Source organism: Atractosteus spatula, chromosome 18 (genome assembly GCF_055471065.1).
Source record: "Atractosteus spatula isolate fAtrSpa1 chromosome 18, fAtrSpa1.hap1, whole genome shotgun sequence".
Classification (NCBI taxonomy): Eukaryota; Metazoa; Chordata; class Actinopteri; order Semionotiformes; family Lepisosteidae; genus Atractosteus; species Atractosteus spatula.
The window spans coordinates 13776803-13802383 of record NC_142723.1 but is presented as its reverse complement, the minus strand read 5'-3'; the positions used below and the strand labels follow the sequence as shown (position 1 = coordinate 13802383).

General features: G+C 44.5%; 1 protein-coding gene across 8 annotated transcripts in view; it reads left to right on the top strand.

Moving 5' to 3' along the window:
• Positions 1-25581, top strand: part of mapk8ip3 (mitogen-activated protein kinase 8 interacting protein 3) — a 54256-nt gene that overhangs the window by 6334 nt on the left and 22341 nt on the right. For 6 of the 8 annotated variants that reach the window (XM_088936976.1, XM_088936975.1, XM_088936974.1 and 3 more), the window contains exons 2-11: positions 2723-2843; positions 3455-3525; positions 4162-4256; positions 6688-6711; positions 8423-8570; positions 12867-13104; positions 15533-15635; positions 16239-16357; positions 24522-24579; positions 25429-25581. In XM_088936976.1, the coding sequence (XP_088793102.1) occupies positions 2723-2843; positions 3455-3525; positions 4162-4256; positions 6688-6711; positions 8423-8570; positions 12867-13104; positions 15533-15635; positions 16239-16357; positions 24522-24579; positions 25429-25581 (1130 nt within the window). The remainder of the gene's footprint in view (positions 1-2722; positions 2844-3454; positions 3526-4161; positions 4257-6687; positions 6712-8422; positions 8571-12866; positions 13105-15532; positions 15636-16238; positions 16358-24521; positions 24580-25428) is intronic. The other 2 variants (XM_088936980.1, XM_088936979.1) reach the window with 1 other exon arrangement.

Genomic DNA, 25581 nt, shown 5'->3' with positions numbered 1-25581 from the left:
TCAGCATTGCTCCTGGGGTGCTGTCCCGGGGTGCTGTCTGCGTGGAGTCTGTATGTTCTCTCGGGGTTCATGTGAGTTTCCTCCCACAGTCCAGAAACATACTGGTGGGTTAACTGGCTTCTGGGAAAATTGGCTCTGGTGTAAGTGTGTGTGTGTGTCTGCCTTGTGATGGACTGGTGTCCTGCTCAGGGGGTGTCCTGCCTTGTGCCTGTTGCTTGCTGGGAGAGGCTCCAGCTCCCCTGTGACCCTGAATTGGATGAAGAGTTAGAAAATGGATGGATGGTAGGTGGAATGTGTAATATATGCTGACCATCCCTGAAATCTGTTATTTGGCCAATGATAGGAGGAATGTGCTATGTGTGTTAATGATAGCAAGCAGCCATATCACCTTACAACTCACAGCTGGCAGCCCACTGAAGTTCAGTAGGTGTGAGCCTGGTCAGTACCTGGATGGGAGACCTCCTGGAAAAGCTACGGTTGCTGCTTGAAGAGGTGTTAGTGGGGCCAGTAGGGGACGCTCACCCTGTGGTCTGTGTGGGTCCTGATGCCCCAGTATAGTGAGGGGGACACTATACTCTAAAAAGGCATCGTCCTTCGGATGAGACATAAAACAGAGGTCCTGGCTCTCTGTGATCATTAAAAATCCCAGGGTGTTTCTTGAAAAGAGTAGGGGTGTAACCCTGGCATCCTGGCCAAATTTACCATTGGCCCTAACCAATCATGGCCTCCTAATAATCCCCCTCTCTGAACTGGCTTCATCACTGTGTTCTCCTCCCCACTGAGAGCTGGTGTGTGGTGAGCGTTCTGGAGCACTATGGCTGCCATCGTATCATCCAGGTGGGGCTGCACATTGGTGGTGGTGGAGGGGAGTCCCCTTTACTTGTCAGGCGCTTTGAGTGGAGTGTCCAGAAAAGAGCTATATAAGTGTAATTAAATTAAATCTAATTAAATGAATTAGAAAGCAAGGAGTACAAGAGGAGGAACAGAAGCTGAGCAGGAGGGATCACAGGAGGTCTTTACAAGAAGGCTGCATCTAACCAAACACATCTCTCCACAACAAAATGCACGTCATGCACCGTAATATAGAAATAAATCTTTGAGATCAAAGAACACGGAAAGCTCTGGTTTGTGTGTGTCTCAAAACAGTTGTGCTGTATACATCATTTTAAGCAGGGAGGAAGAAACCTGGAGTCTTAGGGTTTTGATTCCCCTATCAATTTCTTGACTTTTCTGGCCCAGAAAGGTACTCCACCCAATGCTGTGTTACAAATTTCATAATACATCATTCATAATACATATGCGGTTGGTGTCATGTTAGTTTTGCAGTGTGATGGACATTCTGGTGCCTTTTGACTTAAATAAATAAAGAAATGCACCTATGATAATAGCTAGTAGCCATGTCACCAAATCGCGGAGTTGCAAATCAGGAGAGATTTTGCAAATGTGGATTTGATTGCCAGATGGTTTGGCGCAGAACCCCTTTGCTTCATGGCTCTGCTGCAGTCATTCCCAACCTCAGCCAGCAGTCAGCTAAACCAGGAGATACAGAATTACAGCAACCTGACCCTGGGCTAGCACTGTGGCCAAGATTGAAAAAGACTCAATTGACTTGAACTGAGACTTTTCAAAGACATTCAAAGTCAGCCAGCTACAGGTGAAATGCTTAAATGGTGCTTTTTGCATCCTTACTAATAATCAACAGTCATCATCCTGGGTCTGAATGCTGAAGCTTTAATTAGTGCCATGTATAGTTAAGTCTGAATATAGTGAGAACCTAAGGAAGGTTTCAAATGAAAGAAGTGTTTTCAGTCCATCTAGCCTGTTTTATAGTTAGAAACTAATGATCCAAGGATCTCATCCAGCCGTCTTTCAAAAAACAACAGGACATTGCTTTCAGCAACATGACTGAGTAGCTTGTTCTAGACCCTTTGTGTAAAGACGTGCTTCTGGGTCTTGGTTTTAAATGCACTTCCACATAGTTTCCACTTGTGCCCTGTGGTTCAACTTCTGCTTCTGATTGGAAGCCATTCTGGGCTCCCCAAATCTTTGTCCAACCTAGGAGGACAACAGGAAGTGAGAAGGAAGCCATCTTGATTGCTTGGCTTTCCCGAGTCTAATAATTCGAGAATCTAGCCATTAATTGGAAAATCCCAGGGAATCAGCTGCAATAAGCCTCACCTGAGAGGTTTAAGCCAGACACCTGTGACTCTTCCAGAGTCCTGAATGTTATATTTTCACTCACACCACGAGGAAGCTCTTAGCATACCTAGCTTTTGGGAATGTGACCCACAGCACCATGCTGGTACAAATCGTGCTGAGGACTTTATAGAATATGTTACCTAGAAGAAACTTAATGTGTGCTCATCCTGGATAATCAATGTATTTATTGTATTGAGTTCCGAAAAGAAAGAAGTATTCTAGACCTGTGTGCTTTTCATTTCAAAGGTCTCCCTCAATATTGATCGCACGTAGCATTTCAAACCCAAGATTTAATCAGCTTCCACAGGTTGTCTTATTCTGTTGTGACTTTAAGGTTCCTATTTCATTTCATCAGTAACTAACTGAGTTGTTTATGTCAGGAAGGGCAGGTCCTCAGCATTCAGCTGCCTGTCAGTGTTAGTATAGTGGTGCCCACCCTGTCAGGTCTGACCTCCTCCTAATCCTTCATGCTCCTGTCCAGCGCTGTCCCTCTCTCACCCCTGACTGGAATGTCTCCCTGCAGAAATTCATCGAGTTTGAAGATGCGCTGGAGGCGGAGAAGAAGGAGCTCCAGGCGCAGGTGGAGATGCTGGAGCTGCAGGGAAAACAGATGGAGCTCAAGACCAAGAACTACTCCGATCAGAGTGAGTTCCTGGGATTCACATGGCAGCCATTGTCAATCTGCCTTCTTCATGGTCCTGTAATTGAGGATTGTAGATCCTGCTTTCAAGGGATGAACACTGCCGAGATTTGTGTTGAGGCAATGGGATTAGTAGATGTAAAGGCTGTATGAGCAGATCCCTGAGCTAATATTGATCAAGTCTTATAATTAAGAATTTGCCTAGAGCATTTAGAAAGTATTAAGACTTACAGTTGGATCTGTCTGTTTTCCCATTAGGAGAAGACCGTTTTTCAGTGAGACACAATCTATCCTAAATCACAGGCTGCTCCCAAGGTTAGGAAAGTTAGGATATTAGGTTAGACTGATTGCAGCCATGAACACTGAACTGTTTTGGAGACATAGCTCTCAAAGTCCATGTTTAATCCCCGAATGTTATATGGCAAGTGTTCCACATGGGCAAGAGGGCTGTCCCAGACCGGACATCTTTAATGATATGGATTCCTTCGGGGCCGAACTATTAAACTTACAATTCACTGCCCTGTTGAAGAGCAGAGATTTAGTGTAGTTGAGATGCCAGATGTCCAGATCACAGCAAAAAACAGGCCGTAACTGCAGTAACCTGCTGTCTTTCAGTATCCCGACTGGAGGAGCGTGAGTCCGACATGAAGAAGGAGTACAACGCTCTGCACCAGAGACACACTGAGGTATGGCAGCTCATTTCTGCGAGGGCAGGGGTCATGCACGGTAGCATTAAGAGCTATTGCTGGTTTTGTGAGGCAGCTTCTCCTGTAAAAAAGCCAACACCACACACTAGATGTTGTAGATCATCACAGAGTCTGGTTCAAGTCCTGTAGTAACTTGTTTTTCATTTTTGTTTAAATTAATAATACGATTTATACAAATGGCTGCAGTTACTAGGACCTAAACTAGATGGAAGTACCAAGCACAAACAGTTTTATTTTGAAACGTTCCAAACAGCAACTAATTAAATCAAGTCAGTGGGGACTGCATGATCTGGTTGGATGAAATACAGATTGTTTTTCAGTGCCAGGGTATGAATACATTTGAACTTCATACATTGAAATATAACTTTTTAAGTGGTGTTTTTTAAAAATATAATCAAGATAGAAAGCCGTACAAATTTAAGTAGTGCATGTTTAAGAATTACCTCAAAGAAGGTCCAGTTTTATCAAAGCTGTTCCCTAGAGTGAGGTAGACAAGTGCACTGCGGAGATATTTTAAACCTCCATCTCTTAGTCTCTTAGTCTCTGGCTCGGATACCATCTTTGGATCATGCCACTGGTGCAGTTTTAGGACTGAAAGAGCGCTTTTGCCCCCAGATGATCCAGACCTATGTGGAGCACATCGAGAGGTCCAAGATGCAGCAGGCTGGGACTAACGCCAGCCAGACGGAAGGATCGGGCAGTGGGAGAACGTAAGAAACCGACCGCCGGGCTAACTGGGGAGGCAGTGTGTGAAACTCATCATTTTGCTTGCTGTTGGCCGCATTTCATTGAGCTGAGCGATGCAACAGTTCCCTGTGGGAAGTGCATTAGCCAACCAGTCAGCTGCATGGCCAATGTGTGGGGCTGTCGGTGCACTGGAGCTCTGAGAAGCACTGGTGGATTATGGCTGGGAATGAGCCATGTTACAGTCAAGCTTTAATTAACCCAAGTCATTAGTCTAATCACAGCATCTGTAGTTTCTTTCTCCTCCGTTTAGCACCAAAATGATTGATTAGTTTGACCATTTTCCCTTATAAAACCTGCAATCACACCTCATCCTAGTCTAAAATCGTTCAATTATAAGGCTCAAACACTCAGATTCTACTGGCTTTTAGGAGAAGTTGCAATGTACTGACATATTGTCAGTCTTAAGAATTCCTCCAGTATGGGATGGTGTGTGTCAGTCCTCCGAAAAACACAGCATGCAAAGGAAGCTAGCGGAAGAACTGAAAAGCCCTTTGTTGGCACATTTTAGTGGAAAAGAAGAAACACTGCACAATAGACACTGCTATAAAAACCCCATAGAGCTTTGACTAACATTTGTCGATGCCTGTTTCCTTGGAAAAAAGAAAGGGGTGCCTTTTCTAAGCAGCTGTATTACATGAATTCTGATTCAATATGCTACTTTTGTTTTTTAAAAACTGTTACAAAGACTGCACTGTGTGCACAAATCTCTTCTGTTAAATTTAAACCATTTCATTGACCAGCCCACGTGGAAAACAATCATGTGAACTTTCATTTTAAGGCTGTTACTCTTTGTACCTCATTTCATATAGTATGATAGCACCTGAACTAGGGTATTAGAGCTCCCAGGGCTCCCCAGAGACATGTAACCCTTCTGATTGCCAATATGTATGTCATGTAGATCAGATATAATACCAAGAGCGAGAGAACCGTGGAGCCAAGGATTATAGACAGCCTTTGGCAGTCATTAATGATAAGCCTTGAGATTGTTTTTAAGCCACTTCCTGACTGAAAGGACATTGATTCACGACGATGTGTCTGTCAGAGAGGGGGAGTGAGCAGTTCCCTTCTTCCTCATTTTCTGTGGGCTTTTCCACTAAGGTGACAGAGCCTGGACAGTGGTGGATGGGGACATTTTTCAGATTTCATAAGGGAAATCTGAAACAAGGGAACAATGGATAACAAGGGAATTATGGATTAAGCACAGAGGGTTACTGTGCTGCAGTTCCTCAAGACCCACCACAGGGAATATGCACTTTTTGAGCAGGTTCTGCAGTGGAGTGTTTTGGACTCCCAAATGAAATAACCTTCAACTTAAAGGAAGATTGATCCTGGTACTAATTATATTGAATCTTGATCACAGTATTGTATGTCACATTTCTAGCAGAAGAAAATTTTACGAAGTCTAAATAACAAAAAACGTAACTGTACGGTTAAAAGCTATACTCCTGTCGTGCATCTGATAGGATAACCTCATGCATCTGAGGTCTTGCGAGTGACACGTGAGAGACACGCCCTCGCTGCAGTGCTCGTTAAGCATGTTAAACGATGAATAGTTCAGGCCGTTCCAGAGGAGCATGACGGCACGTTCTCTTTTTCCTCCTGCAGTACAAAGGTTTAAGCTATAATCTGCTTTTTTAAACAATTGACGATTCCAAATTAAGTGAGTATAAAAGACAGACTGACACAAACACACTCCCACTTACACTCACACCAGGGACAATTTTCCCAGAAGCCAGTGAGCCAACAGCATGTCTTTGGACTGTAGGATGAAACCACAGAATCTGGCCAAGACTCACATGAACATGAGGAGAACATACAAACTCCACACAGACAGCACCCCAGGAATTGAACCCAGGGTGCCCGCTCTGTACAGCAACAACGCACCCTTGTGCCACCCTTGGCGATTCCACTTGTTTAAGAAAAAGATTTATATTAATTTATTTTCATCAAGATAAAGTACCAGTCCTCCCGTGAGATACTTAAATGGCTTGTTCAATGATTAAGAAAGGTCATGTCGTCATTGCAAAGCTTATAGACCAGATAGTCTTTTGTACTTCCCTGCATATTTAACCAAACTGGGTTTGTTTTTAAAGCTGAAATTTCTTTTGGATGGTTTATTATTGGAAAGTCAAATAATTAAATTGGAAAAGACCCAGAAAATGTAGGAACAGTCCTGACATGATAGTAACGCTCAGCGGTATCGCAAGATGGTTCACATCAGGAGGATGGCTCGTGTTGCCAGCTTAAAGCTCTGCTGAGCTCCAGTGTGCCTCAGCCCGTGCACATCCTGCTGTATACTCTCTGTGGTGGTGGTTTTAGTCTTGTGCAATCTCTAACCGTGTCTCTCTTGTCTTGCTCTCTGTGCTGTTTCTGCTGTGTTGTGTGTCACTGCAGTCAACGCCACACGTGGAGGAGAAGGTAAATCCAAGGAAAACATTCTCTGCTTTGCGATATTGATTCCCCCTCTCCCCACCCTGGACTAGACCTACAGTGGTACAGTCCGGCCTGACCACTTGATCCACCCCTGGTTCCCCCCTCTTCACTTCTCTTGGTGGTATACCCTGCAGCCAAGTGTTTACTATTATACAGTACTGTCAGGAAATGTCAGCTTCTGCCTCTTGTGGCGCTATCATATCTTCTTATGTTTTTTCTCATATTTTTTTCGGGCATCCACACATGTTTTCTGACTGTGCCACTATTTTTTTTGTTCTATAAGCTTGGTCCCCTCTGTGCATTGCATACCCCTGTTACCCTCCTTTCCTGTAATACTTTTCCTGAATATAAAAACCCTTAAATGGTACAGAAAACTATTCCCTGAGTCAGTAAGTAAGTGTGAAACTGTGTCACACCATCAGGCCACATTCTGTAAGTACCTGAACCTCTGGATTTTTTGTTACTCTGGAGTAAGTTATTTTATGAAAGTCACCAAAATGTCTCACAGGCACCTGTGCCAAAGTTATTTTAAAATTATTTATCATAATAATTATAATGATTTTGTATCTTCTTGAGTGAACAAACAAGCACAGAATGATGACGTCAACCTTATGAATGATTAAACTGAAAATAGCTGAATTGGCTAGAATCAGTTTTTTTTAAAGTAAAACCTTCATTACAGAGCTACTGTCCACTTATTTCCTCCATTTTTTGATTGCTGTATTTATCTTCCTAATTGTCAGATTCTGTTGTTACTCTATTATAATAGGACAGAAGCTAAAAGAAACTGTGCAATGTGACTGTAACTTACTGCTAGAGATAATCTGAAATACTTGGGCACAATAACATACTCCAGAAATGTGATGATGGTGATGAAGCAGGTCTTTCCCAAAGACGAGACGATACATTCCTGACACATGATGTCAATGTCAGATTTTGCGGATTGACGTTACACAAAAAAAGTGAAAGTGAAAGTGTCTCTTTTAAATGTCACAGTTTCTCCTTTGTCTGTTTCCAGGGATGAGGGGTTCAGGGGTGTCAGGCTCCTCAAAGTTTGCAGAGATACACTAGAATCTATTGCCCCCATGATAGATTCCAGTGTAATTGGGGGAGACTGATGAAAGGAACAAGTGAACATGCCCTGCGCCATCTTCCCTGTGTGTCTCATCACCAGTACCACCCCTGTGGGCAGTTCTACTGCAGTCGCTGGCGCTCTGGCTGATTTTGTTTTTACCAAAATAAACTTTATTTCACAATATACATCTCACAGTGAGCGCAGGCTCTAACAAACTATGCAATCTCCACTACTTATTGAAAAGTTCTTAAAAGGGGCGACTGTCCTTTCTCAGTCCGTGCAAGTGCATGTTGGGGCTGGATTTGTGCGATGAAAGAGTCCCTCCAAGCCCTACCTCTTGCTGATGTCCAAGCCTTCCTCCCTGTCCCTGTCCTGAAACTGCGGGCGTCCAGTCCTCCGCAGGAGCTCAAAGGAACAGGGTTTGCCTCCCTAGTCCTTGTACAGGGCCCACAGTCCCTTCCAGCGCTCCTTCGCTGTAGAGAAGCCCCATTTGGTGACGTCAGGCTTCATCCTTCCTCTGAAGTTCTCCAGCATCCTCTCCTCCAGCTCCCTTGCTCCCCCCAGCTCGGTGTGGTTCTGGCTGGTACTGACTGTGTCGTCTGTCTCCCTCTCTTTCTCCAGTCGGACGGAGCGGCCGCCCTCCCTCAGTCTGTTCGCCAGCACGGAGGGGATGGTACGTGGGTGTCAGGGGGGGGTTAGGATGACGCCGGGTTCTGACGTCTGGCAGGTCAGCGAGCTCAGCCAGCCCCACTCCATCTCCAGCTACAAGGTTTGGCTGAATCTCCCCTCACCCCCCCACCCCATCTGCCTCCGGGCACCGCCCATGTCTCTCATCCGTGTCCTGTCCGACACACCCAGCTCCACCAGCCTGAGCCACAGGAACACACCGCCGGGACCTCGCCTTCACAGCGGGTGTTACGGTCATGCACGCCCCTTAGAGATCAGGCTCTTGTTAGGGCTGATCACCTCTAAGCGTGCGATCAGGCATTCCAAGTTATTAGCAAATCATCCAGCATGAGGATGAGGGTTCATTCGTTTCATATAGGGTTTTTTTATAGGGGAAGCCTACATGTTAGCAAAAGAACAGTGCTGCATGTCCTGTCTGCTGTTAGCTGTGGACAATCAAGGACAGAGGCAGACGAGAAGCATGGAATCTCACGTTGCAGATTTGTAGTTTGTAATATTGCGTCCTCTTTTGCTGGTTTTAAAGCTGTGATAAGGCCAATTCAGTCTCTGACGTAAGGAGTAGTAGATAGCGCTGGGGCACGGGGCTTGTTGCTGCTGCCTCACAGCTTCCTGGGTTTGTTTCCAGCCTGGGTGGAGTTTGCATGTTGTCGCTCATGTTTGCATGGGTGTGTCTCCTGGTACTCTGGTTACCTTCCAAAGATGTGCCGGCAAGGTTAGGCGGTGTCTCTGAAGTTTCTGTTTCTGTATGTGGATGTAACTCTCATCAGCTTTCTGATAACTGACAGATGATGGTACTTGTCCCTTTGGGAAAAGTGTGAAATGACTCGTGGATTGTGTGCTCCAGCATATAAGAGGTGTCGTGGTTTGGCAGCACTAGCTACAACCTGTTCTATCAGTAACGCAGTTGTATTGGTTTGCTGAACTGTCTTTGTTGACAGTGTTTATGGAAAGTAGGGACCTCCATATCGTTCCTTCGCTCGTTTTGGGGATCCTAGAGAACAGGAGAGGTGACCTCTAAGCAGGTTAGCCACCGAAAGATTCTGAACAAAGGTTTTGCTGAAGAAAGAGGTAAGATCAAATAGCTGTAGGACCATCTAGACTGATGGTATGCAATTTGAGAGGCTCAAGGTAATCTAAAAAGGCCTAAAACAAAGTAGCTCAGACATTAGGACTGCTGCAATCTGAACCATAATATATCTCAGAAGATAAAAAGTGGGAAATAGTCCTGCAGCTATCCTGGGAGTGAACAAGCTTGGTGAATTTCAAAGCAAGCGTGGTCAGCCCTGAGGAGAATATTCCAGGGAGTGTAAAACCCCTCAGTATCATCCATTTCCTCCATCTCACTCTCCATCCTGCTCGCACTTCGAAAAACAGCCATGCATTGCTCTCGGAAGGAAGCATCTCATTTTGTGCAAGAATGCCATGCTGAATGACAGACTTGATTTGATGCCCAGAGTTTACTATTGTAAAGTTCAACATTTTTAGGAAAAGGCCAAAGAACTGACTACTCTTTTCTTCATTCATAGGCTACTGATTAATAGGTATAGTAGATGTGTGATTGCTGGGTCAGATTCTCTTCAGTCAGCAATAAGGTTCAGTGTTTCACAGTGGGGGGATATTTCAGAGGCCGGCTGAGCTAGACTGTGTATTTTGGAACAAAATAAAAGAGTGACCTGCTTTCCTTAGCCTTTCATCCCTAATGACATTGCCTAGTTAAAGCAGGCTTGATCAAGTTTTCTTTTTACACTCAATTAAGCGTAATTTATTTGACGTTCATGCTTTTTCTTTCTTAAAAAAACAAAAAATTTTGATAAATTGTGATAAATTTCGGCTAATCAGCTTTTCTTGCCCTGTATGAAATGACTTTAAGGGTGGCATGGTGGTGCAGTGGTTAGCATTGTTGCCCTGCAGCACTGGGGCCCTGGGTTCAATTCTGGACCTGGAGTTCTATCTGTGTGGAGTTTGCACATTCTCCTCATGTTCATGTGATTTCTCCCACAGTCATGCTGATATGCTGGTTAATTAGCTTTGGGAAACCTGGCCCTGGTCTGAATGTGTGTGATAGACTGAAGAAGGCTCCACAGCTGAAACGTTGTCTTTTTTTCATCATGGAATAAAACTTTACCTGTTAAATTGAAAATGAGTTTTCTGAATGTGTTTAATAAGCAGCAGTCCTTCTATATTGTGTCTGTATTATTGGTTCCAAGCTGGTATTACAGTAATTAGCAGTTGTTAAGCACACAAGCATATTGGATGGCTAAGAGGATTAAACAAGCAATTTATCACACATCCTTAAAAGTCTTTTTTTTAGCCCTTAAAGATTTTGCGTATTTTTACATTGTTTACATTGAAAAGGGGGCAAGTGTAGTTTTAAGGAAGCAGCCTGAGTGATTGGGTTGGAGCAGAAGATTAGTTTGCGGTAAGATTAGTGTGTCCTTGCTGATCTTTTTGAAAATGAAATGCTTCTTCACTGTTTGTCTTGCTTTCAAAGCAGTAGCTTATAGTCTTTTGTGTTAACCATTATTTCATTCCTCCCAAGTTATGCATCCTGAATGTGCTTTGTGATTCTCTTGCGATTTGGGTTATTATGGTTCTGTAAAAAATTATTGTTGGATGGATGAATAGGAGATCTGCAAGGGGAAGGTAATTGCTGGTGCACAATGCTCAGTAGACCATTAATTAAAACTATAGCTGACTTTTATTCAGGCTTGCAAAGACCTACTTGGAAGATTGCTGTTCTTCATACAAATACAGTTAAGGAACAACAGGACTCCTGAACAGAACAGGAAATGAGTGGGTTAAATAAAATTGAAGCTATGAAATAACAGGAACATGGTAGTGAAACAGACACGTCCTTTTCAGCAGAGCTAATGCCTGAAGTCTTCATCGTCATACAAGAACATGTGCTGTGTTGATAGATTTAGCCTCCTGAAGAAGTGAGAGAAGACGTGTCTGTCCCTGAGTTGATCTTGTGTCGTGAGAATGGGCCACAGGTTTGAATATACAGCATCCTTTCTTAAGCCATGTTTCTGTGACGGATCACCCCAGCATTGCAACAGATCCAGTTTATTCTGAGACATAAGCTGTACACTGTGTTTACATGCAGTTTTTCCTGACTGTAATTTCCCCTCTTTTTATCTCAATCGCTTTTGTAATTCCTTGATTTTTTAGCAGTTTGAACATTTACCCTGTTTTCCATGAGTTACTTTCTTTAATTGGTTTTCTAAGGCAACTGTTGGTTTGGGGTACAAATGAATCCACTCTTGTACACTCTCCAGAGTACATCAGGTTTGCTTATGATTTTTGTGCTGGTGTTTAAGGTCAGAAGAAGGTGAGAAACCGAGATGGAACAGAATAACAATCTGATAAACAGTCTGGTTAAAGGGATATATACAGTATATTGTTATAGGGATATATATAGCAGACCTATCCAGTTATGATCTTTACTTAGCTGGGTAGTTTTGATTTAGGGAACCTATTCTCTATACAGTAACACTAGAGCAAAGTTACCAGCTACTGCAGGGATTATCAGTGAGGCACACAGCAGGCAAAATCACTTCTTTCTATAAATTGACCAGTTTTGTACATGTATTAGGTCGATGAGAAGCTCTTTGTGTTTAACAGAATAGTTTCGTGATGATTTTTTTAGAGGATAGAAGTTTGCATTGTTTCCTTTAGCGACAATATCAGGAAATGAAAAAAAGACTGTTCAGATGGGTGATTACTTTATTTTGATTGAAGGGAGCTATTTTTTTAGAGTTGCTACGAATTTCTTAATGATCCAAATCCCAGACAGTGAGTGTGAAACAGGGCTAATTACATAGCAGCAGAACTAAAAGTAGCCCTTTCTGTTGTGCTTTGATAAGAACATATAATTAAACTCCTTGTAGTCTCTTGGTGTAGTAAAGCTGGTGTCAGTTAATAGTAAACATTTTGTTACACGTCAGGCAAAACAAGACGAAAATCGAATGGACAGATTGATGTTGAAGATCTAGGATGAGTGCATACCTGAGGTGCTGCTTTGCTGTTGTCTGCTGTCCATCTAGTGCAGGGGACACTGGTCCTCAAGAGTGTCCAGCAGGCTTTATTGTTACCTCTAAATCTCCAGCTTCTTAAGAGCAAGGAAAGGCTTTAATGTGTCCAGTTGGGCAAATAATGAATTCAGTTCGGTAATTAAGAACTCAGATAGAAGGCAAACCTGAAACCCTCTGGCCCTCCTGGACTGGAGCTGTGCCCCCTGGTCTAGTGGATAGCACACTGCGATACTGCTGTGCTTGGCCTGTGAGAGTGTACAAACACAGGGCGTGAGACATCTGTGCTACTCGACGAGGGCCTGGATTCAAACTCCCTGCACGGGGCTTCGCTCTTTCCTCCACAGGACGACGAGTCGGAATCGGGCCAGTCCTCCGTGGCCGCCACCCCCAGCAGCAACGGCTCCAAGTCGAACACGCCCACCTCGTCGGTGCCCTCGGCCTCCGTCACGCCCCTCAACGAGACCTACCAGCCCACCACAGGCTTCGACGCAGCCTGCACCAACAACAAGAGGAAGGGGGCCAAGCGGCTGAGCCGCAACATGGAGGTGCAGGTCTCCCAGGAAACCAGGAACGTCAGCATCGGTGAGGCCTACAGCCCCCTGGCGCAGAGAAGCGCTGAGCTGCTGTGTGCTTGGTGTTGTGCCTGACGCACATCATTGTAATGGCAAGGGTTGTTAATATAGTGGGGTTCTGTATGTGTGGTGTGATTCTCGAGTGTTTGTTCCTGTGTTGGATTGCGATGTGTCAACGGAGAATATTCTGAAAAAAAATCCCATTGGGTTGTTTGTATGGGAGCCTGAAGGAGAAATTAGCCGCTGTTGCAAAACGATCTGAAGGCCACGGGTGAAAAGACATATAGGAAAATGGAAAAGGGTAGGTAGGGAGGTGTAAATTTGCCATTTTGAAGTCAGCTAGTGGCTCGGCGGGTGAACGCACTCACCCGAGAACAGGGTGAGCTCTCCGAGTCGAGTGTTGCAGGTTCGAGCTCGAGCCGTGTCACTGGCTGACTGTGAGCAGGGTCCCTCAGGCGATGGCACCCAGTGGAACCCCAGGAGTAAGGCTGGGGCCAGTCGGTCAGTCCCTGTGAGACAGTGGCCCCTGTGACTTTCCTGGTCCTTGCAGACTCGCTGTGCAGTCAGTAAGCGACACTCCTCCTGTCCAGTGGGAACTGAACCTGCAGTTTGAGCTGCGGAGCCTGGGGTGTGTTAAAAGACGACTGGCGGGAAAGTGGGTGGGTACTCTCTGTGGTGTGGATATGCGCTCTGTGGAGAGGGTAAACTCTCTGTAATGTGGATATGCGCTCTGTGGAGAGGGTATACTCTCTGTGGTGTGGATATGCGCTCTGTGGAGATGGTAAACTCTCTGTAATGTGGATATGCGCTCTGTGGAGAGGGTAAACTCTCTGTGGTGTGGATATGCGCTCTGTGGAGAGGGTATACTCTCTGTGGTGTGGATATGCGCTCTGTGGAGAGGGTAAACTCTCTGTGGTGTGGATATGCGCTCTGTGGAGAGGGTATACTCTCTGTGGTGTGGATATGCGCTCTGTGGAGAGGGTAAACTCTCTGTGGTGTGGATATGCGCTCTGTGGAGAGGGTATACACTCTGTGGTGTGGATATGCGCTCTGTGGAGAGGGTGTACTCTCTGTGGTGTGGATATGCGCTCTGTGGAGAGGGTATACTCTCTGAGGTGTGGAAATGCGCTCTGTGGAGAGGGTAAACTCTCTGTGGTGTGGATATGCGCTCTGTGGAGAGGGTAAACTCTCTGTGGTGTGGATATGCGCTCTGTGGAGAGGGTATACACTCTGTGGTGTGGATATGCGCTCTGTGGAGAGGGTATACTCTCTGAGGTGTGGAAATGCGCTCTGTGGAGAGGGTATACTCTCTAAGGTGTGGAAATGCGCTCTGTGGAGAGGGTAAACTCTCTGTGGTGTGGATATGCGCTCTGTGGAGAGGGTGTACTCTCTGTGGTGTGGATATGCGCTCTGTGGAGAGGGTAAACTCTCTGTGGTGTGGATATGCGCTCTGTGGAGAGGGTAAACTCTCTGTGGTGTGGATATGCGCTCTGTGGAGAGGGTAAACTCTCTGTGGTGTGGATATGCGCTCTGTGGAGAGGGTATACTCTCTGTGGTGTGGATATGCGCTCTGTGGAGAGGGTATACTCTCTGAGGTGTGGAAATGCGCTCTGTGGAGAGGGTAAACTCTCTGTGGTGTGGATATGCGCTCTGTGGAGAGGGTAAACTCTCTGTGGTGTGGATATGCGCTCTGTGGAGAGGGTATACTCTCTGAGGTGTGGAAATGCGCTCTGTGGAGAGGGTAAACTCTCTGTGGTGTGGATATGCGTTCTGTGGAGAGGGTAAACTCTCTGTGGTGTGGATATGCGCTCTGTGGAGAGGGTATACTCTCTGTGGTGTGGATATGCGCTCTGTGGAGCGGGTAAACTCTCTGTGGTGTGGATATGCGCTCTGTGGAGCGGGTAAACTCTCTGTGGTGTGGATATGCGCTCTGTGGAGAGGGTATACTCTCTGTGGTGTGGATATGCGCTCTGTGGAGAGGGTAAACTCTCTGTGGTGTGGATATGCGCTCTGTGGAGAGGGTATACTCTCTGAGGTGTGGAAATGCGCTCTGTGGAGAGGGTAAACTCTCTGTGGTGTGGATATGCGCTCTGTGGAGAGGGTATACTCTCTGTGGTGTGGATATGCGCTCTGTGGAGAGGGTAAACTCTCTGTGGTGTGGATATGCGCTCTGTGGAGAGGGTAAACTCTCTGTGGTGTGGATATGCGCTCTGTGGAGAGGGTATACTCTCTGTGGTGTGGATATGCGCTCTGTGGAGAGGGTAAACTCTCTGTGGTGTGGATATGCGCTCTGTGGAGAGGGTATACTCTCTGTGGTGTGGATATGCGCTCTGTGGAGAGGGTAAACTCTCTGTGGTGTGGATATGCGCTCTGTGGAGAGGGTATACTCTCTGTGGTGTGTCCTGCCAGGCAGTGTCTAGTCTTGGTGTTTATTTCAGGGATGGGCAGCAGTGATGAGTGGTCGGAGTTTCATGATATCTTTGACTCCACCCCGGAGCCAGACATGTGTATGGACCCCCGCATTTACGGTGGTGGAAATAGGTATGGCACCTCAAGACTTCCCTTTAACACTGACCGCTCTACAGACACAGGACCCCAAGATTTCCCTTTGACACCGACAGCTCAAAAAGAACAGCACCCTAAGACTTCCCTTTAACACTGAGCGTCAACAGTACCCGCAGCTGGAATACTGTGGCTGGAAATGAAACTTTTTCACAAAAATACAGGTTTATCTGTTTAGCTGTTCAGGCCTAATGAGTAGTTTAACGATGGCATATATGTCTTATTCTAATGTTTCATTAGAATCTAAATTATTTAAGGTCAAATGGCCACATTATGAAAAAAAATTCAATTACGTCTCATTAAACTTTCCCAGTGTAATGTTTCAAAGCTGCCTTTTTAAAGGTCTTAAGAATATGCATTTTCAAAAAAATCAATGAGACATATTCAGAAGATGTTATTTCTTATCAGCTCTATATTGTGTTATCAAGAGTTGTTCTATTTGCTGACAATGGGCTAGGAAAATCACACTCTGTTCCATCCTTTTGTTATGCAGCAGACAAGAAACTCTGGACTAGCACGTACAAAACAGTCATTTTAGCGCTGCTGTCTGGGATTAACCCCAGTGTTTCCTCTCACATCCAGCCCTTCGCAAGGCATTGTCAACGAGGCCTTCGGCATCAACACAGACTCGCTGTACCACGAGATCAAGGACACAAAATCAGACATCATTGGAGACGTGGACGCTGGGGCTGAGCTGCTTGGTATGTGGACCTGGTCTCAGAGGTGGGGCCGTGTGACTGTGGTTGCTGGGAAGTTGTCTCATGATCAGACAGCTTACCTGTATGCTCACTGATTAGTCTAAAAGGCAACTGAAAAAGTGACTGTACCCAGCCAGACAATGACACCATCGCTAGGCCTACAATACATAGTGTTCACTGCACCCAGAACCCCAAGTCGGGTTTGCCTTGTGCCCTCTGAGGTTTCTCCTTTCTCTGTGAGTGTGACACTCCATCTCACTAAAGAGGACCGCGTGTGTTTACCCAGCAGAGTTATAGAAGACCTGCTGTGTAAAGGTAAATAGAAAATCACATTCTGATTCCAGGATAAGGCTGACATTCAAATGCAAAGCCGTCTGGAGAGAAAGACAAGGCCACACAGCTCTCGGTTTTTACTTTCTTCAAGCGTTCCTCTCCAGAAAGTTAGGAGTTCTCGTCTGTAATATCTGGGGCCTTCAATTTGCCATTCACTCTACTGGCTGCATCACATCATCAAAAAGAAACATATTTGACCATCCAAATGTATGAGTTGTAAATCGCTATTTACTATGACAGACCTGCAAAATGTTGGGTCATGTTAATGAGACACATTAATCACTGACAGTGTTTTTGTTTGTTTCAGAGTCACAGGAGCTTCTCTAGTGCAGATAGGCTGGAATATTTCAAATACTTTCATGGGATGTGTTTGTGCTACAGTCTTTGCATGTTTTGGGGTGGAGATTAAAAAATAACTGTGCCCTGTAGAAATTTAGTTGATGGGCCCTCTCATTCCTCTGGCTGAATCCAGTCTACTCTGGAAAAGAAACTCAGCACATTCACCAATGACCTCTCACCAGGCTCCCAGACAGAGCACAAAGACCGGTATACTGTCATATTTGGCTAATTTAAGAAACGCTTCAACATTCCTGTTGAAGACACTGGAGAAGCAGGCCAGTCCATTAACTTCGAAGAGGTAGCCCATGACGGTAAAATTTTCTGTCAGATGAGACATCACTGACAGCCACCCACCCACCCTGATGTAGCACCTCTAAAGTGACCACTGCAGGGGTGGTTTTAAGACCTTTTGTTAAGTTTTGTGGCAGTTTTGTAACAGCTATAAAATGGCACCATAATCTTCCAGATTTTAGGAATCTGAAATAATGCACTCTTACAGCATTTATACATACCTGCAGTGTCAATCCATACATTCTGTGACCCTCTTTCATTTTAATAAGACTTTTTGTTCCTTGATAGGGCATGTCTTGGTCTGAGTACATACCTGACAATACAAACACGCAGAGCATACATTGCAGTAGGCAACATTGTCTCATTTTCACTGTTTCTGACACAGTTTGAAAATATGGCCAAAACATTTGCAGTATATCAAATTGCAGTGGTGCCAAGCCAGAAAACAATGAACACCATTTTGTTCTGTGAGAGGTAAGCAACAGCTAGAAAAACAAAAACTCCTTCTTGTCCTGCAGCAGAGCACTTTTGCAACTCGATCCGATAATGTGCCGTAAATATCACAAACAATAAGCCCTTATAGACTTAAAATCGTTAATGTTGACATTAATATCTTGGAAAGATTTATGGACTCCTGTAACTGCCACATGAAATGCAGTGGTGAGTACCAGGGTGTGCACATTAAGGATTGTTCAATTAATGGGATTTAAAGACCTAATCACAATGCTTTATAACAGCAATACAGTCTCAGCATTTAATCTTCTATGATGCTTTTTCACTGTAAGGTTGTGCACCCATTTGTGTTATTTTATAGAACACTATAAATACAAAAGCACAGCATAAATTCAGATTTAAGAATCATTACATTGAATATTTAAAAATTGAACGAGCTAATGCTCTATCAGTGACAACAGTCCGAAATCTGCCACCAAACGTAGTTTTAGTTCTGTTCCAGCCACATAGCTGTCCATGTATCATTTCGACAGTTTGATTAAGACAAACGTGCCAAGATATGATAAAGATGTGCATGATTTGTTCTATATGAATTTAATTTGAGTGTTTCCTGAGAACTCTGCTATGTATTTAAAAATGGTATTTTCCCTGTGCCTTTGTTTTATTTTGGAACAGGATGGAGCTAAAAGCTGTATTTGTGTTAATGGCAGATTTGATCAATCCTCTTAAACTCACCAGTCATTTCAATTTCAGCCTTACACTATGGTCTTTTCTATGGCTATGTACACTGTGGTTGTGGGCTAATGACACGTCCTAAACTTGAGATCTCGCAGAGACTATATATATATACATTGTGAAATACAGGCTTGTTCATTCATTGCTGGCAAGGCTCCTGAGAAATCATGCTTTTGCCATTCGATTGCCTTGTTCATTGATGTATGCTTATTTTGTTTCCTTTTTTTATTATTCTGATTTTGTTTTTCCTTTGAGTCACTGATTGACCCTTTTTTGCTTCCTTCTTTTCTCCCCTGTATGTGCTTCTGCTGGACACGCCCATAGGGGAGTTCTCAGGTGTGTATCTGCCCTCGGGATTGGTTGGTATCTCTTTTCTCCTATTGGTATACACATGTGACACTCCCCAGCTGCTGTCCAATCACTGCAAGCTTTCCAGCCTCTGTCCCCGCTGCACCCTGACCTCCCTTGATGACACCTATTCAGAATGCAAGCTCCTCAGGAGGGACAAAAATAGGACAACTACACACCCTTGCTGGTGCAAAATGAATATCCTGAGAACAATCTGACAGGCTACAATATGAGGTTCAGTGCAGCTGAGCCTTTTTAATTTAACCTGCTAGAGGGACAGTAGGTAAAAGAAAATAGACTAGATCTGTCTTTTGTAACTTGTAGTGATCAAAGATATACTTTAATCATCAGAATCCCTAATTACTTGAGGTTTATACAGAGGAATGGGTCCTGGGTCGAAGGGGGATCTCCGGATCTCAGTTGGTTGTACGGGGATGGTTGGTTGCAGGAGCCTAGAATTCCAGAATGGGGTGGCCGATGCAAATTAGGCAGAAGAAAAAAACAAATCGAGCAAGTCAGGTGCATTATTACACAGAAGTGCTTGTTTTTAAACCGATTTTAAATGGAACGAAAAAATGAGGGGCTCTCGATTTTCACAAAATATCAGGAGTCGCAACGAGACAGTTGAGCGCTGCAGAATAGAGGAGTGCTTTTTGATAGCTGGCAGGTTTAGCGTCTTATACCATATACCCCACCCTGAGCTGAATTGTCAGTGCTCTTCCTGCAGATCGAGCTCTATTGCCTGAGGGAGTTACCCTGCACAGACCATGGCTTTCTCTGCCTCTCTTTAAGCCTGAATACCTAAATTTGCTTATCGGCTTCTTTTTCTTCTCTTCTTATCCTCCCCCCAACCCCTCTTCCTTTCTCTCCCCCGTCTGCCTCCCTCTCCACACACTCTGCCCCCGTGCTGGACTGCCTGTTCAGTGCGTGACGATTTCTTCGGTAAGGCGCACGCAGGGGCCTTAGTAGTCCTTCATTGTTAATCGTGCACCCATCCATCCAACCCCTTTTCTTCGTTCAGTCACCCCCTCACCCCCCACCACCCCAAGCTTTGCTCGTGAGCCACTGTCTGTGTCCTTTCTGGGCTTAGAAGTGAGGATTGTGCTCTTTCCTCTGTCTGAATGGTGCATTGGGCCTTTTGTTGTCTGGTATTCTGTTGTTTTGTCTCCACGTGGCTGAAGCTGTAACAGATCAGGTAGCTCACACCGTAAAATGTACTGGAGTTCCTTCAGATTTGACATTTCAGGTCCTTGTAGTTTCCATAGAAAGCTGAGGTGGTGGTGAAAGCTGGTGGCAGCCTATTCCTGACTGCCACCTGCAGCTTTTCCAATGAAAATAATTTTCTTGTGGATTGTGCAAGTCATGCTTTTCTGGATTCATCTCCTCCATGAAGCAGGTGGTCTCCCTGACAGAACTTTCTAGGTTTGGCAGAGCTGTGTCCTTAACCCTTTAAATGATCACGTACCAGTGGTCGTACTAAAGAGTCTTCCATTCCCATAATCAGGTCTCCAGAATCAAAATGCTCTTCACATTATAGGTTAATTATAAAATATTATAGGAAGAGAGTCAAATGCAGCCAAAAAAATGTCCTGGTGGAGTATCCTAAACATGGCATCAGTGTGCTTTTTTGCTTCCAATGGAAATTTAGCCCTTTTGAAAACATTTATTCTGCAGAAACATCAGTATAACCATCTACAGCAGGCCTGCTTTTCTCACGCTTTAAATCATTGTCCTCTTGTCGTTGGCTGCTTTCTTATAATAGGGGTGATATAGACAGCATAGATAGATAGATAGAGGAGGCTTTGCAAGTGAGAAAGACAACAGGCTGTTTACTTTGATACAGACAACTGAGCAGTAAGGATTAAAAGTGGATTTCTGTCTCATCCGATACAGTGGAAAACTTCCCGTAAAGTTAAGAGGCGCACACAGGCTCCTCATTTCCCAAATGAATTGTTAAAAAACTGCCCAATTTCAATTTTCTGCATTGAAATGTTGCCCTGCAGCCTTGTTTTACTGCAGACGTACATGGGGACCGACAGTACTGCAAGTGCTGAACCATGACGAGTGCAGCTGACAGAGCTGGTGTTGTGCGGAAGCACGCTCCCTCTGCTCCGTCAGCGTGTAGTAATCCCACAGACAACAGCAGCAGTCGCTTTCCCTTTTGTACGATGGGCCATTCCTCTTGCAATGTTCCATTCCAGATCGGGCAGGCAGTGCTTGTGTGCGACACAGCCCACCTTCTGCTAACCTTCCTGTGTTGGCTGTGTAGACGGTTGCCTAGCTTGATTGAGAAACTCATACTTTCCTATTCTGACAAATTTCAGGATTATCTCCAAGGAGCACTTCATGTTTTATTGAGCAGAAAGCAGCAAAAGGGCACCAGTGTTTTTAGACAAGGAAACGACCCAAGTGAAGAGCCTGAAAAAACGTTTCTGACATAAAATGACTTGCATTACTCACCACTGTCAACGTCAGAGTAGAAGCTCCACAAGTTCTGTTTTCATTGATTCTGGTTTCCCAGCTGCATCTCTTCAGTTGTGTGATTTCCTCCTCTTTTCCATCCAGTGGCTTCAGTTATTTAGCCTTGGTTCACATGCTGAAGACACGTTTTCATGCTACCTGTTCCTTTCTCAAGATAGCTTTTAGTCAGAAATTTGCCCAAAGTACCAACAGGAAGTCCAGGAGACAAAGTCGGAGCAAGCCAGGGTCCAAACCCAGATACACACTGTAGATAAATCTGAGGGGTGATCTGGGAGGTGATGTACAAAGCCAGCAGAGGTCAGCATTCTGAACAAAGCACAGCTGGGGGAATAAGCTACAGAAACAGTGGCAAAAACTCAAGGGGCTCTGAGCTGGAACTCCATGATAGAGTCTGTTAGAACCCAGTATTTATCCTGTGAAACTCCTGGAGCAGTTTTTCAGCGGTCAGTTAACTGGTTTCCGTGGAAATCAGAGCAGGGAGACGGGTTGACGGTGATAAAGCTAGCTGGCCCTGCTGCCGAGCAGTGGAGACAGACATAACGTGAACTCCCAGGTGCTGTGGGCCTGAGCCCAGGTCAAATCACAAGCGGGCTGTGAAAAGGATTCTCTAAGTAGTGGAGCAGTCCTGGCTAAGTGTTCCTGGGAAGTGGTGTTGAGGTTGGTCAAAGAGGGCTCATTCAGCCCCCGGTGAAACAGCAACTCCTGGGCCTTCACAGGAGCCAGCAGGCTGGTCATGATGTCATGAAGAGATGCACTCCCTCCTCCAGTTTCCTGTTAGGAGCTGCAGAGCTTGCAGCATGTTAAAAGCATGTGAGGGGGGGTGGCTTGATGGGTGCGTGGGTTGGAGCAGCATGTTTGCCCCTTCCTCGTTCTCTTCCACCATACAGGAGCCTTAGCTGTAAGGGGAAATATAAGAAAGCAGTTGGAGAGTCCAGATTAGGTGTATAAAAATAAATATGCAAATATAAATGTTTGAGAACATTCCAGCACATGCTTGAGGTAAAGCAGATATTCTTTCCATATACAGTATTGACTGGATGATTTCCCTGGATAGTAAACAGTCATTTATTACTGGAATTCACAAACCTTATTCTACTATAAGCTTTCTATGACACTATGAAACCGAAAGTATTACAAAAAAAATAAATCGCAAGGAAAGTGGACTAATTATTCTACGTATATGTTATTTGTATAGAAGCTGGACTGTCCTAAAGTGTGTTTTGAACCTATTGCCTTAAGTAGCATGCAGTGAACATTTTTCCTTGAGTTACCAACCTTATATTATCATGCTAAACTTAAGCACTTGTCACTCTGGATAACACTAAATCATTGACTGATCGTGCTGCAGGCAGATCATGCATCAGGCTGATCGCACGCCAGGCAGACTGTGCACCAGTCTGTTCGTGCGCCGCGCTGATCTTACACCAGGCTGACCATGCACCAGTCTGATAGTGCACCAGTTGATCGTGCACCAGGCTGACCGTGCACCACGCTGATCTTGCACCATCACTGTGCATTCTACCCTCTTCTGTTCCAGCTTCAGTGGCCAGGCTGCTCTGCTCTTAGTGCATTGCCTCGCCTTTGCTCACTCCCTTGACCAGTGACCGCAGCACCACGACACTGTTCAGGGGTGTCTGGAAAGGACCTGTGAGCTTAAAATCATGCTTGTTTCCCTTCTGTTTCTGTTCCATCATTTTATCCATATTTCTCTATTTTTGCCTTTTATATCACTGCAAGAGCACCATTTTTGTATTTCCTTTTCCCATTGCTCTGGTGCTGTGTGTAAATGTGGGTACGTCTAATTATTCATTCCACAGACACCACGTATTGCAGTCTAATTACAGGCCTGTCAAGTAACAAGAAGCTGGGTTCAGCTAAAATACAATTATTCTTCCCCATATTGTACAGTACATACCCCATGCTTAAACATGTTTTTAACATTCTCACTTTTACACAGTTGAAGAGTTTCCACAGTCACAAGGAATAGAGACACTCAAGACTTCGATGTGTTTGAGGATGTTTATTGAGTATGTAGGTCGAGTGAATTGTGGTTTAACCCCCTAGGCTGAGGGCCAGCCCCCCGGCCTCAGGATGAGGAAGACAGGGACAGGGGTCCCTGCAGAGTGAGGAGCGCCCAAGGGGCAACTGCCCAGGTGGAGATGAGATGGAGGAGGGATGCAGGAAATGAAATGTGAAAAGAGAGGGATTTGATATCATATATAGCTTCAAGAAACGATGTTTGGGAGTGATTATGATTTAGAAAAGCTGAAACTATCTAGGTTGTCATCCTCCCTGCTGAGCTCCAGTTAAGAATGTCCATTTGTCCTGTGTCACATGCTGTTTTCTCTTCATGGTGTGTGTGAGAGAGAGGGTACTGCCCTTTAACCTTTCAAAAAACACCTCAAAATATAAGAGGGTTTTTTTTAGTAATAGGGAGCATGATACAAGTTTAGAGATTTAGGAAATATTATCAAATCAAACCATTTATTTTTCTTATTTCTTGAAGTCAGCATCTAGGATATGTTACCTTAACAACTCTAGCAAGTAAAGTAATCTTACATTTTTGTTTTTAAGAGATAGTCTGTGTTATCTGTATTATGGCCCTCTGTCTTTTATTCATGTGGATTAAAACATACTTTGAAGGTATTATTTTAATAACACAGAATCTAATGAAAAAGCTAAAATTTTAAGTCAGCAAAGTTTGCCACCCAACTTATTTTAACCAATTTATCATTTAACATGATTAATGTCCTTATTATGTATTTTTTCTTTATATTATATATTATATTTATATTATATTTTTTGCATCAAGTAAAAGCCTTCACAATGAACTCTGATTTACATCGCACTGTGCACTAGACCAATTGTGTTAAATCTTTTTCATATAGTTGGCAATTCATACCGTGATTCCTGGGCCCAGCCTGCTGGAGTTTTAAGAAATGTTTGAGATTCTAAAATAAATCTGTAACTTGAGCAGAAGACAAAGGCTGAGAGCTACAGGGAGCACTGACAAGAACACTTTGTCCCAGCCATGCCAATGCTGTCCCAGGCGAAACTGAGCACCCAGAAGCATGCAGCTGGAGCTGGACAGGATTGAGCCCGTAGACTCAGCCTGACACCACTGCTGAATGAGCCGCGCGAGGAGGACACAACGAGTTGTGCTAACGCCATGTGGGCTGTCTTGCAGGAATGGGGAAGGAAGTGGAAAACCTGCTGACGGAGAACAAACAACTCCTTGAGACCAAGTAAGAGACTACAGTGGAGCATTTAGCACAGGGCTTCCTAGTCCCAGCCCTTCGGACCGCCATAACTGCTGGTTTTGAATCCAGCTGAGCTCTTAATTGAATGCCTGTTGGAGCTAATAAGTTGCTTGTTTGGAACCTTTGCATAATTTTTGGACCCCAGGACCAGGGCTGGGAACCCCTGCTCTAGCAGTCTGATTCGGTCATTTCATTGTACTAGAATTTCAGACAGTTTGCACACCTACAGAGATCACTTACAGCAGCTCTGAGATGACAGTGTAAAGATGTGGCTCCTGATCTTAGTTTGAAGGGTTTAATGTGTGCCCAAGATGAGGCATTTACTATTTTTGCTACTCAAGGGCCCTATGAAGGCATCTCTTAATCAGATTTCAATTTGTTACTGCCAGTGACAAACTTCAATATTATAAGTGTTATGCAATATTATGAGAGTTCATTCTACTATTTCTGCCTGAAAATGGAAGTTTATTGAGAGCAGCTGTGTTCCCTTTTTAAAATAAGGTTACAAAGGATACCACTCAATGGATCCTGAAAACTTTCTCAGGGCCTTAAAAAATTCAACGAATCAAAACATTAGTACACTACGGAGTTTTCAGCCATGCGACAATTTTAAAATCAAGATAATTTCTGAGAATTTGCTGGTTTGATCGTCAGAGACTAGCTTGACTTAGCTGTTTTCCTAAAAGCCTTGGCTTGTTTCTTGCAGTACGTGGAATCTGGGGTATATTGGTAATCATGCCTTAGATATATTTGGCCTTTCAAGGAAGGAGTCATGACTGGCTCAGTGGTGCACCATGCAGTTTCCTGTCACTGGACGTGGCTGTGCCCTCACAGGAATGCCCTGAACATTGTGAAGAATGACCTGATTGCCAAGGTGGACGAGCTGTCCAGCGAGCAGGAGGTGCTGAGGGAGGAGTTGGAAGGAGTGAGGCAGTCCAAAATCAAGGTGGAGAACCGGGTCAAAGAGCTGGAGGAAGACCTGAAACG